The 12,972-nt window shown below is 43.1% G+C and overlaps 1 protein-coding gene across 7 annotated transcripts in view; it reads left to right on the forward strand.

The window, feature by feature from the left end:
* LOC108409201 (multidrug and toxin extrusion protein 2-like) overlaps nt 1-12,972 on the forward strand; it is a 63,245-nt gene that overhangs the window by 7,619 nt on the left and 42,654 nt on the right. For 4 of the 7 annotated variants that reach the window (XR_012130433.1, XR_012130434.1, XR_012130432.1 and 1 more), the window contains exons 3-6: nt 1,573-1,721; nt 3,076-4,387; nt 5,826-5,889; nt 6,021-6,118. Coding sequence is in view for 1 of the 7 variants with exons in the window: in XM_073234735.1 (XP_073090836.1) it covers nt 4,351-4,387; nt 5,826-5,889; nt 6,021-6,118 (199 nt within the window). In the remaining 6 variants the exon portion in view is untranslated. Of the gene's footprint in view, nt 1-1,572; nt 1,722-3,075; nt 4,388-4,420; nt 6,119-12,972 lie in introns of those variants that run through there. The other 3 variants (XR_012130435.1, XR_012130437.1, XR_012130436.1) reach the window with 3 other exon arrangements.

The following is a 12,972-nucleotide window of genomic DNA, read 5'->3' on the forward strand; positions in this document are numbered from 1 at the left end:
AACGTAAGTTAGGCCAAAATTAGCTCTGAATTAGCATGATCTAGGATATAAAATTTTGTTTTAAAATAGTTTCTTTGCCCCTTTTTTTGCACCATTTCAGTCATTTTTATTCATATACATTTAAAAAAAACTTTTAAACTTATTTCTACACCCCTCAATATATAATGAGCATCCTCCTGTATTATTAACTATACTTCTATAAGGTCACATTATTTCCCAAATTTTAAACAGTTTTTTAAAAGGTTTATAAAGGTCAAAACAAAAAACAGAAACTTTAGAGAAAAGTATTTTTAAAAAAGTGAAAAAAATAACTAAAATTTAACCCCTTTCCCCAATTACCTCTATTAACCTTTTGGTGAACATTGTCCAGATATTTCAATTTATGTAAATTTACATACCCACGCAATTCTAAGACGTACATATGGTTTTATTACTTTTTCTTCCCACTAAACAATGTGTTTGGGGAACACATTGAATGAAGTAGGTATAGCCACTCTCTTTTACTATTTGCACAATATTCTATAATAATGTCATTTATATTGCCAGTATTTTATCATTCTTTAATTTCTTTCCATTGTCCCTTTCAGAGTGCTTTAAGTTAGACTCTTGGTTATGAGAGAGTCAGACATTCAGGTTGCTTGCAGAAAAGGAATCTGGACAATGGTGAGGCCTACACTCTAGCCAGGCCATTGTGGGGACAACGCCCTCACCTCTAGTGGGGCCCGCAACGCCTGACGCCTGCCCTGTCCTTCTATCAACCACCCTCTGCTCTGTCTTGGCCTCCCAGCTGCTGCTCACTTGTGGCTTCTGTCCCCTCATCACTCTGCAGCTTCAGGCAGGTTGTGTCACCTCTCTGCTTAGACCCCTCAGGTGCCCCTGTCTCACTGTGCAGGCTGCTGGGCCTGCTGCCCTCCCCTCTGGTTCCAGCTGCAACAGCCACCGGCCTGAGCCTCTCCCAAGTGCCCACTGGCTCATTTCCCACCCCCCACAGGCCTTTGCCTGACAGTACCTTCCTAGTGAGGCCTCCCCTCCAAAACTGTAGCCCCTTTCTGGATTTGTTTTTCTCCACAGCACTTCCCACCCCACTCTAGACAGTACATTCTTCTAGGTTTTGGTTATTTCTCTCATTTATTGCCTCTCTTCCTCTCCCTCACCCTCTTGAAAGTCAGCTCCATGAGAGTAAGGATTTCTGCCTGCTTTGTTCACTGCTGAGTTAGTTCACAGGGTCCCAAATACGTCTGGCACATAGGAGTTCAAGAAGTACTTGCTGAATGGATGTGGTAGGTTGTAACATGGGCCCAGTTCTTCCCATGCCTTTTAAGCTCTGGTCTCTGCTGCCAGTGCTCCTGTCCACAGGAGCAGGGGAGTCACCGTCCCAGAGCATGTTTAAAGTGCCCCTGGTGCCAACTAGCTCTCTGGCCACCCTTGGTCAGGCACTGGGGTGGGGAGCCAATGGCAGGAAGCATGGCAGCCTGATGGCGGGAGCAGGGGGGCTGTTTGTAGTGCAGGGACCCAGGCCTGGGCCTGCCAGTGTGCCTTGGCATTCTTTACCATTGTATTTGTTTCCTCAAGTCCTATGGAGGCAAGAACCTAAAGCGTGTGGGGACCATACTCCAGAGAGGAATCCTCATCTTGTTGCTGAGTTGCTTTCCCTGCTGGGCCATCTTCATCAATACTGAGCATATCCTCCTGCTGTTAAATCAAGACCCGGAAGTATCCAGGTCAGCATCATCTCTAATGTCTGAGTTCTAGGTTCAGAGTAAGTGACTGCTGGGCCATCATTCCTGTGCTGACATCCGGACCTGAACCCTTTGGCAAGTGGATGCTGTGATGTGGGCCAGAGAATCCTAGGGCTGCAGGGCCCCCCTGAAGTGTGCCGCCCTGCCCAGAGTGAAAAGGCCAGGCGGAGAACGCAAACCCTGCGCAGGTCTGCCCCGCCCGGAGCTCCTCCGTTCTGCCGTGCCACAGACGCACAGAATACTTCTCCCAGCAGCACTGTTGCTTCACTTCTGTTTTGAGAGTTCCTTTTTTAAACCTGCCATTCCAGCAAGCTCTCTGGTATTGTAGGGTATGTGGGATGCAAGGAGGTGTCTCTCCTTCCCAGGAGACTGTTGGTCTGGCTTCACTGTGCATACAGTTACAGTCCTGCCTCTCTCAAAACATTTCTGAATTTTACCTGACTTTTAGTTCATTTCATGGTGTTCATTCTGCCTTTTCTGCTAAGAATGAGCTGAAAGATGTAAAGTCAGGCGTCCCCTTAGAAAGCAGACATTTAGCAGGCCTACTGTAATGTTGACTTAAGTTGTAGAAAAACAATCACTTAAAATTGTTATTAAATTTCTACCATATAAATACTTTTAAATTTTAAGTTTTAACAATACTCTGGATCCAATTTGAAGATAGCATAACCAGCAGTTGTTTTGATTTTAACCGAAGGCTGTTGTGTTGTTTATTTCAGGATAGCCCAGATTTATGTGATGATTTTTATTCCTGCCCTTCCCATAAGTGTCCAGGATGTTCTTAGGTCTTGTTACGTGAAGCAGCCCATGGGTGTTGTGTGCACGGTGCCCCCTACATTATGTTCGCTTATTGTATCCTTGTGCTGTTGCTACAAAAGCTCAGCACAGATGTCTTGGGCCTGTCGTCCCGCCTTACTGGTTCTCAGAGCCTGTACCTTGTACGTTGTATGTCCAATGACTTCAATTAAATGCAAACACTGATGGGGGCAAGAAATTTCCTTCCTTGGTCTGTGGCTCCTTCAGAGCACAAGTTGATCAGAATGTTCCTTGGGCTCCTCCGGGATTCTGGGGAGCACTGCTAGCGGCACCCTTGGAGCCGTGCAGATGTCAAGGGAGCAAGTGGCTTTACTTCACCTCTGTCAGTTCTCCAGGGCGTCCGCTTTGGGAAATCCTAAATAGTTGGCATTCTCGCCTTTCATTAGTGTGGGTCTGGCTTTCTGAACATGAGGTCGCATATCAAGATGAAATACCTTATGAAAAGCCAGAACTGATTGGAAACTGTTGGAGTTATACTTTTATATGAATGAGATGTTTGTTTTTCTGTTTCATCTTATAGGCCACATTCCTTTTCCAGCTACAGACAAGATATTTACAAAGTCAGGTACAGATTCTTTTTATATTTTTACTCCACAATACTGGAAATGTAAAGTAAGTATTCTTCGGGAATTTTCCATATAAGTAATTCACAATATTTTCTTGAAATTCTACCCAGAGTGCTTTGTTTGGGAGCTGTGCAGCCCAGAAGAGGTGCCATAGCAGTCTGTCAGATTCCTGTCACTTCTTGTTTGTCTCTGCAGCCCCCATACCCTGCTGTCATTTAAAATCATTGCCTATTTAACTCTCGAGTGTCCAGTTGCACACCTGTTTAGGAAGAACTTAGTTTTCCTCCCATGTGGCTCCTTTACTCTCACACTACAGTCACATAGCACTTCTGACACCAGATGTGTGGAGTCACCAACACCCACACCAAGCAATTCAGCTACACCCACTGGGTGCCCTATTATTTAACTCAACTGTGACATTGTCTACCTGGAGATAGTGTCGGTCCTGCAGGTGAAGGGCTCAGCCCCACAAGACTACTTCTGTGGGCTATAGACTGCCCCCACCTGTGCTTCTGGCTGGCTGTAAATCAAGGTTCCCATGACCCCCTCCTCAGGTTCACCTCATGTTCAATTTATTTGCTAGATCAGCTCACAGAACTCAGAGAAACTTTCCTTTTTACCAGTTTATTCCAAGAGGTTATGATAAAGGACACAGGTGAACATCCAGATGGAAGACATGCCTGGGGCGAGGCGTGTGGGAAGGAGCGTGGGGCCTCCCTTACTCTCGGGCCGTCCTGTCTTCCCAGCTCAGCCGTGTGTGCACCAGCCTGCAAGCCTCTGAACCCTGTCCTTTGGGGGTTTTATGGAAGCTTGTTCATGTAGGCGTGATGGATCAGTAACTCCCTTCCAGCTCCTCTTCCCTCTCTAGGGAAGGGATGAGGTGAGCAGCCGCCACCCTGAGTCACCTCACTGGGGCAGAAGGCACTGCTGTTACTTATCCCCAGGAAATTCCAAGGGATTTAGGAACTCTTTGCCAAGAACCAGGTGTCAGTGACAAATAAGGGATCCAGAGCTGCTCCTAGTGCACTTATCACACAGGAAGTTAAGGCGTTTTGGGGCCTCTGTGCTGGAACATGGAGCAGAGACTAGTGTACATGTTCTGTTGTTTCACAACACCTAACTAATTAACTTTAGAAAATGCTAATGTTTTCATATTTGGAGATTGTAGGGCATCATCTTGCCTCAAGTTATTACTGGGATTGTGGTGAATATAATCAATGTGGGCATGAATGCCCTCCTGCTGTATGCCCTGGACCTTGGAGTGGTGTAAGTAGTGACCCGTTCATTCAACAAATAGTGTCTGCTGTGTGCTAGGGCTGGGGATACAGGGGAGCGAAGTGGCCGGCAGGGAGTATGAAAGGGTCTGGGTGCTCCATATGTCGGGGTGAGAGTGGGTGCTGTGGAACACCTGGAGACAGCCAGCCCAGGCTAAGTGGGAGGGCGTAGCTGGAGAGATGGGGGAGAATGGTTATGGAAGAAGCCATTTGTGAGCTGACGCCTGCATGGCTGGGTGGAGCTAGCCTGGAGAAGGACGGTGCTTTGGCTGTGAAGATAAGTGGGTGATCCAGGCAAAGGCCAGAGGGGGCAGATGCTGGGAGGGACTCTTCCATTGTCTCTAAATTGTAAGAAATTGTGCCAAATTCCATCTTTATGAAGCTTGAGGAACTGAAGGTCACATAGAAAGCAGTGTCAGCTTGGATCTCCCTTGGGGGTACCAGGCTGAGGGTCTATCCCTCACTCAACACCCTCTCTGGTGCTCTGGCCCAAGGCCAGCCTCTTTTGCACGTGGCTGGTGAGGTCCTGCCAGCCCGCATAGGTTGAGCCCCCAAACAGTGTGTAGGTGCTTTAGGGCAGTGTGTTTCTTTACAAATGGAAACCAGCTTAGTGGGTCATGACCAGTATTTTAAAAAATGAAATGTATTATGAATCAAATAAAATGAAATAGAAAATATAAGGTGGTATGGGGCTATTTTTCAAGAGACTTGTTTCTGTGGGTATGGTGTGTATGCATATTAATGTGGGTAAAGGATAGTAATGGAGAATTCATTTTTTACTGTTATAATAAAAATATATACAGAAGCTGTTTATTAAAGGGTAGTAGACAGTTGGAACTAAGAACAACCAGTGGAAAGCATTTGCAACACCTTTCTTAAGCCAGAAAACTGAAAGAGGTTCTGGCCATGGCAGAGCTGAGGGTCAGCAGACAAGGTTGAGAACTGGTCACGCTGACCCACTTAAGCACCTGCGTGGGCATCCCGGCTCTGCCGCAGGTATGCCTTCCAGGAACACAGAGAAGTATACCTCTTAGAGGTTTCTTGAATGATATATGAAAAACAGTTTGGAGATAGGTGGGTAAGAGGAAAAGAACATATAGGAATGGACTAATGATAAATGTGAGGACTGGTCAGGAGAGTGAACTGAAAAAATAGAAGAGAAAGCAGAGTTCTTGTCTGCATCGTTTCATTTGCAGTGATAAGACGCCATCAATTGTAGAAGCTCTAAGGTTATTTCCTAATAGAAAACACATTTATTATAATTCTGGGAAATAAAACTGCTATGGCCATAGACCATTATTTAGAACACAGTAGCTGTTATATCCTTTCTAGCTAATTATGTTTTAAGAATTTATTTGGTGGATTATTGAAGGCTATTAAGACAATGAATGGTGATAAATACGTCCTTTTGTTTTTCCATTGATGACCAGTAACATTTGGTACTTCTACAAAATTCAAGATTAGCAGAAAGAAAACAAGTCTGGTAACAAGTGGGTAAGGTGTTTAAAATACTAAAAGACGGCCTAGGAGTTCTAGGTTCCCCTAGTAACTGTATTCTTGTCAGGGTGACCTCTTTACTCACATTTGGAAGGAATATACTTTCGATCCTGATCCTTCTCCTTCAGAGGGTCTGCCTGGGCCAACACCACATCCCAGCTTTTCCTGTGTGCTCTTCTCTTCCTGCATGTGTGGTGGAGGAAGATCTACGTCCACACCTGGGGAGGTATGAGGACCCTGATTCATTTTTTTGCTGTTGTTTTTGTTTCTCTGATTGCCTTTTATTTATTTGTTGGTCTGTTTGTTTATTTAAGGTATCATTGATATACAATCTTATGAAGGTCTCGCATGAACAACATTGTGGTTTCAACATTCACCCATATTATCAAGTCCCCCTGCCGCTTTGCAGTCACCTTCTATCAGCATAGTAACATGCTATAGAGAGTCACTGCTTGTCTCCTCCGTGCTGTCCTGCCTTCCCTGTGACCCCCCTATGTTATGTGTGCTGATCGTAATGCCCCTTAATCCCCTTCTCCTTCCCTCCCCACTCTCCCCAACCCCTCCCCTTTGGTAATCGCTAGGAGAACATTGATATCTTGCATATTACATTCCTTACATTACATATTCCTCACATTCTTATGCTATTCAGAAAGATGTCATTTTGGTTCTGGATTTTTCCAGGGAATTTTTGTTTCTTTGTTGTTGTCTTTTGGAAAATTTTCAAGTTGTAGAGAATATTTCAGTTACTGAAAATGTTAGTTTCAGGTTCATATGAAATTTTTTTTAAATGTCCATTGCAAATCATCATACTCTATTAAAACAAAGTTTGACTAATGTCTCATCAACTTAAGTGAACAGACTGAAACTCTTGAGACAATCAGTACCACTTACAACTTAGCTAAATTCCCCTAAATATTCTAATGTTAATTTAGTAAAATAGATTTGGTTGTTTTTGTTTTCTTTTTAAGTTGTGGTAAAAATGTATATAACATAAAATTTGCCATTTTAACCATTTTTAAGTGAAACAATGTCATGCAGCCATCATCACTATCTATTTCTAAAACATTTTTATCGCTCCAAACAGTACTCTGTACCCGTTCAGCAGTAACGCCCCATCTTCCCTCCCACGACCCCCTGGTAACCCTGTACCGACACTTTGCTGAATCATTTATTAGCTCCGGGAGCATGCTGTGGGTTCTTCAGGTGTTTCTAGATATGGGATCAGCCTTGTGCAAACAGAGATCATTTTACTCTTCCTTTCTAGTTTTGATGCCTTTTATCTCTTTTCTTGGCAACTGCTCTGGCTGGAACTTTCAGGTCAATGGCCAGTGCTGGACAGAGGTCGCAAAAGTGAGCATCTTTGTTTTGCTTCTGATTTGAGGGGTAAAGTTCTCAGTCTTTAGTCATTGAGTCTGATGCTATCTGTGGGTTTTTCATAGAAGCCCTTTATCAGGTTGAGGAAGTTGTCTCTATTTCTAGTTTATTGAGTGTTCTTATTCGTAAAAGGATGTAGATTTTGTTAAATGCCTTTGTTTTCCCTTTCATTCCATTAATGTGGTATATCACATTTGGTGATGTTGATCATCGCTTAACATTCCTGGGATACATGTTCCTGGGTGTACAATCCTTTTAATATGCTGCTGGATGTAGTTGGCCAGGATTTTGTTGACTTTTATATCTACATTCATCAGGAATATTGGTCTGTGATTTTCTCTTCTTGTGATGTGTCTGGCTTTGATATCAGAGTAATGCTGGCCACATAGAGTGAGGCAATGAGTTCAGCAGTGTACTTCCTCTTCTATTTTTTGGAAGAATTTGAGAGGGGTTGGTCGCAATTCTTTTTTAAATGTTTGCTTTAATTCACCACTGAAGCCGTCAAGTCCAGGACTCCTCTCTGTGGGAGGTTTTGATTGTTGATCAGTCTTTCTATAGGTTTGTCTAGATATCTTTTCAGTCAGGTTAGGTAACATGTGTTTCTATGAACTTTTCCATTTTGTCTCATAATCTAATTTTTTGGTGTACAACTGTTCACAGTACTCTCTTAAAGTCCTTTTTATTAAGGGGAGCATAGTAATGTCCCCACTGTCATTTCTGACACTAGTTATCTGAGTCTTCCCTTTTTTTCTCTTGCTCAGTCCAACTAAAGTTTTATCAAGTTAGTTGATCTTTTTTTCGAAGAGTCAGGTTTTGGTTGCTTGATCTTCTGTTTTTCTCTTTTCTGTTCCATTGATCTCTGCTTTAATCTTTACTATTTCTGTTCATTTTGATCTGGGTTTAGTGTGCTCTTTCCAGTGTGTAAAATATGGTTATCAGTTTGAGATCTTTCTTCTTTTTCAATGTAGGCATTTACGATAAATTTACGTCAGTACTGCCTTTGTTACATCCCATGTGGTATGCTGTATTTATGTTTTGTTTTGTTTCTTTTCCAATTTTTTTTCCCAATTTCCCTCATCATTTAAGAACATTGCTTAATTTCCACGTATTTGTACATTTTCCAAATTTCCTTCTGTTACTGATTTCTAGTCTTATTCCTTTGTGGTTGGGGAAGATCCTTTGTATGATTCAGTCTTTGTAAATGAATTGAAATTTCTTTTGTGGCCTCATACATAGGTGGACTGTTGTGGAGAATGTTTCACATACAGTCAAGAAGAATATGTGTTCTGCTGTTACTGGGTGGTGGTCTGTATGCACCTGCTAGGTCTAGTTGCTTTACAGTGTTGTTTTAACTCCTGTTTCCTTACTGATCTGTCCAGATGTTCTATCCGTTATTGAAAATGGTGTATTTAAGTCTCCAGCTATTTTGTAGAATGAATTCTCTAATTTGTTTGTTTCAAATATTTTGGTGCTCTGTTTTTTGGTGTATAACATGTTTATAGTTGTTATATCTTATCAATGAATTGGTCCTTTTATCAATAATGTCCTTTGTCCCTTGTAAGAGATTTTGACTTAACTGTATTTTGTTTGGCCACCCCAGCTCTCTTGGGGTTACTGTTTGCATGTAATATATTTTGGTATGCTCTCACTTTTTGCCTATTGTCACTTTGTGAGTCGCTTTGTTATTAAAGTGAGTCTCACGTGGACAGCATATAGTTAGATTATGTTTTTTAGTCTAGTCTGTCAATATCTGTTTTTTGATTGGAGAATTTGATCCATTTGTATTTAGTTACTGAGAAGCACTTTGCCATTTAATTTGCTTTCTGTATGTCTTTTACCTTTTTTGCCTCTCATTTCCTTTAGTAGGTCCTTTTTTGTGTTTAGTTGATTATTTTTTATAGTGAACTGTTTTGATTCCATTCTCATTTCCTTTGTCTATATATTTTAGATATTTTCTTCATGGTTACCATGGGGATTATACATAACATCAAAAAATAATTTTATTTGAATTGATACTAACTTAGCATCAAATCTGCTCCTCTACAGCTCTGTCCCCACCCCTTTATGTTGTCACAAGTTTTGTTTATACATGTATGCTCAGTAACAAAGATTTGTAATTTTTTAATGCATTTATCTTTTAACTCATGGAGGAGATGAAAACTTGGAGTCACAAACCAAAACTACAATAAAACTGGCTTTTATATTTGTCCATATATAGTTGCTTAACTGGAGGTTTTTATTTGTCATTCAGCTCTGAGTTACTCTCTAGCGTCCTTTCATTTCAACCTGAAGGAGTCCCTTTAGCATTTCTTTTAGGGCAGATCAGGTGGCAAGAAAATTCCTCAGCTTTTGTTTATCTGGGTATGTTTTAATTTCTCCCTCATTTTTAAAGGATACTTTTGTCAGATACAGAAGTCTTGGCTGACAGTTTTTTCTTTCAGTGATTTAAGTATGTCATTCCACACTGCATTATGGCCTCCATGGTTTCAGATGAGAAACTGGCTGTCAATCTTATCGAGGGTTCCCTGTGTGTGTGAGTCATTTCTCTTTTGCTGCTTTAAAAATTCTCTTTATATTTGATTCTTTTGTGTCTTGCTATGATCTCACTGAGTTTTTCTGACTTGGAGTTCATTGAGATACTTGGACTTACAGATTCACATCTTTCTGGCAGCCAAATCTACCTCCTGTCTATGGACTTGCCTGTTCTGGACATTTCACATTAATGGAACCATACAATATGTGGTTCTTTGTGACTGGTTTAGGTCACTTAGCATAATATTTTCAAGGTTTATCCATGTTGTAGGATATCTTGCCAGTGGGTTTCAGCCCTGGGCAAGTTTGCTATGGATTCAATGTGACTAAAGAAATGACAGTAGAACATTTGTGGGGTGAAAGGGTTTATTACCTGGCTTGTTCTCCCAGTGATAGGTTGAGCACTAGCTTCTCTGCCTCTGCCCAGATCACTGGGCTGAGTTTTCTAATATATATATTATATATATATTTCCATATAATAGCTTACTGCCTACGGGTGTGAAAGCAGTAGCCTACCAACAGGCTAGTTACATCATCAGGTGGTTTAAGTTCAGTGAGGATCCTGGCCATAGGAACCCCAACTTCCCCACACTCCACCCCTCCAGGATTCTCGCCTTATAATCTACATGCTTTCAATCTTCCACAATGGTCCCTGTGTGAGAAAGCTGGAGCATTGTAACCAAGTTCCACAACAGCAACAGAGGATAACAACAACTTAGAGATAATAACAAAAATTAAGATACAGCAAGATTTTGACAGAGGTAACAAAAACTATAATAATCCTCAAGCCAGAGGAGGTTTCCAATCCACAAAGACCTTAGGGGTGATAAGACACATGTTTTAATGACACCAGTGTAGACAAATCTTGTCCATTAGATCTGATGCATGCAAAAAAGTGGTCCTGTGATAGGACCGTAGCAGGAAGGGAGTTCTGTTCAGGTCTAGCATACCATACTTTTACTCTTCTCCCCGTGGGGGTTACTGAGGGGTCTATATATAGTGCTACTAGAGGAGCATGCACTGGCCATAATGATAAAACAAAACTCCCCAGTAAGATGCTCCTACCTTCTTGTCATTGAGGATATACTGCTGTGACCTTTGGTGGCCAGTCTGCTGTTATTCCAGGAATACACAGGAGGCCAGCTTCCAGGCCTTGTCTGCAAGGTGCCAGGAGAGCCAGCCATTGTTGGTCCATGTGTTGAAAGGTCCAAGGCCATGTCTACTCAATGGAGTCTCCAGGGTTTAGTGCAATTGGAGCTGGCAGCAAGATATTATTCTGGTGCCTGAACCTCGGCTTCAGCGAATCTCCCTTGGTTTGTACTTGCAGTTGTATAGGGGAGGCAGCCATGTGTGTTAACATGTCTATTGGGCTCAGGGTTCCCTTTCAGGGTTTCTCATTCAAACGCCTTAGCACAGTCCATAAGTGGACTGACCATCCCCGCAGATTATTGGTATCTGCCTTTAGTCTGGATTTTAACAAGCCATTGTGCCTCTCTGTCATGCCTGCTGTGGTAGGATTGTATGGCACATGAAACTTCCATTTGATTCCCAGCTGTCACACCCGTTCTTGCAGTGCATGTCCAGTGAAATGGGTGCCCTGATCACTCTCAATTACCAGTGGTTGGTCATAGGCAACGAAGAGATGCTCCAGGCCTCTTTTGGTCATCTGCTGGTCTGCACAATGGGTAGGAAAAGCAACCAGAAGTCCAGTGGCTGTTTCCACACAAGTCATGGCATATTGGTACCCTTCTGACACAGGTAGAGAGACCCAATATAGTGTATCTAACAAGGGGTATCGGCCCCTTAGCTATTGTCCCATGTTGCTGTGGAACTCTATGTAAGTCCCTTTTAGAGCACATGACACACTCCTGACAGACTCTACTAACTTCTTCAAAGGTCAAAGGCAAGCCCCACCAACGTACAGCCCACATTGTCTTTTGCCCCATGTGCAGCAAATGCTGATGTAACCATTGGGCCACATCAGAGGCAGGCTTTCCTTCTAACCAACGTACCTGGGCCAGTGTGTCTGCTTCATCATTTCCTGGGGATGCCAGTGGCAAATGACCTGTCACATGGTATACTGTAATTATTTTAGTCTGACCACAGGCCCATAAGTCTTGCCACAATTCTTGCCCCCAAAGGGGTCAGTGATCAACCTGCCAGTTTGCATGGTACCAGGTTGGTATCCACAGGGTCAAGCCCCGATAGACAGCCCAGCTGTCAGTGCAGACAACTATAGGGGAGGGCTCCCGGCTGATCACAGCACACAGCTCACAACTCTGCCCATTGACTGCTCTTCCCCTCACCATCTTCCATCCATATTGTCTTAGTCTTAGGATGGAAAGCTACAAACCTCTTTTGGGGGCTGCCCATGGCTAGAGCCATCTGTGTACCATGCATCTTCAGGGATAGGGGCTATTCCGTCCCAATAAGGACTCTCTGCTACTAATGGTTCTGAAGTAAATTCTTCCCACTCAATGTCAATGGAAAAGAAGGCATTAGCAAGATCTACCACATAATGTTCCTAGTTTGTGGCTGATGGTATCCATCAGGCCTGCAATGTAGGGACAGCAGCATGCATAGAGGGTATGACTTTATTCAGTTCTCTGTAATCCATGGTCATACGCCAGGAGCCATCCAGCTTTTTTACTAGCCATGCTGGGGAATTGAAAGGACTATGGGTGGGCTTTATAATACCCACCTTTTCCAGTTCCTTGAAGGTTTATGCCCTCCAGGCAGTTTGTATTGTTTGGCATTAGTCACCTGCTGAGGCACAGGCAAAGCTATGGGCAGGTGCCTGCCATGTCTCCTTAGAACTGCCTTCACCACACGTACTCTCAGTCTGAACTCACCTGCAGTGGTCTGCAGCCATAGAGCCTGCAGGATATCAATCCCCAAAATATACTCGGGGATGGGCGAGATATACACAGTATACTCTTTTGGGGGTAGATGCCCTATTTCCAAAGGAATTTGGGCTTGTTTCACCCTGATAGCCTTATTCCTATATCCATCTATGATAGTAGGGGTCCCGGAGCACTGCTCAGGGTTACCACGAATCAGTGAACATTCAGCCCCTGTGTCCACCAGAGCCAGGACATGTATGTTCACTGGGGACCAATGGATAGCTATTTCAACATGTGGCCTCCGGTCCCCCACTGGTCCCTCAGGGCAGAT

The sequence above is a fragment of the Manis javanica genome, chromosome 4, assembly GCF_040802235.1.
Source record: "Manis javanica isolate MJ-LG chromosome 4, MJ_LKY, whole genome shotgun sequence".
Classification (NCBI taxonomy): domain Eukaryota; kingdom Metazoa; phylum Chordata; class Mammalia; order Pholidota; family Manidae; genus Manis; species Manis javanica.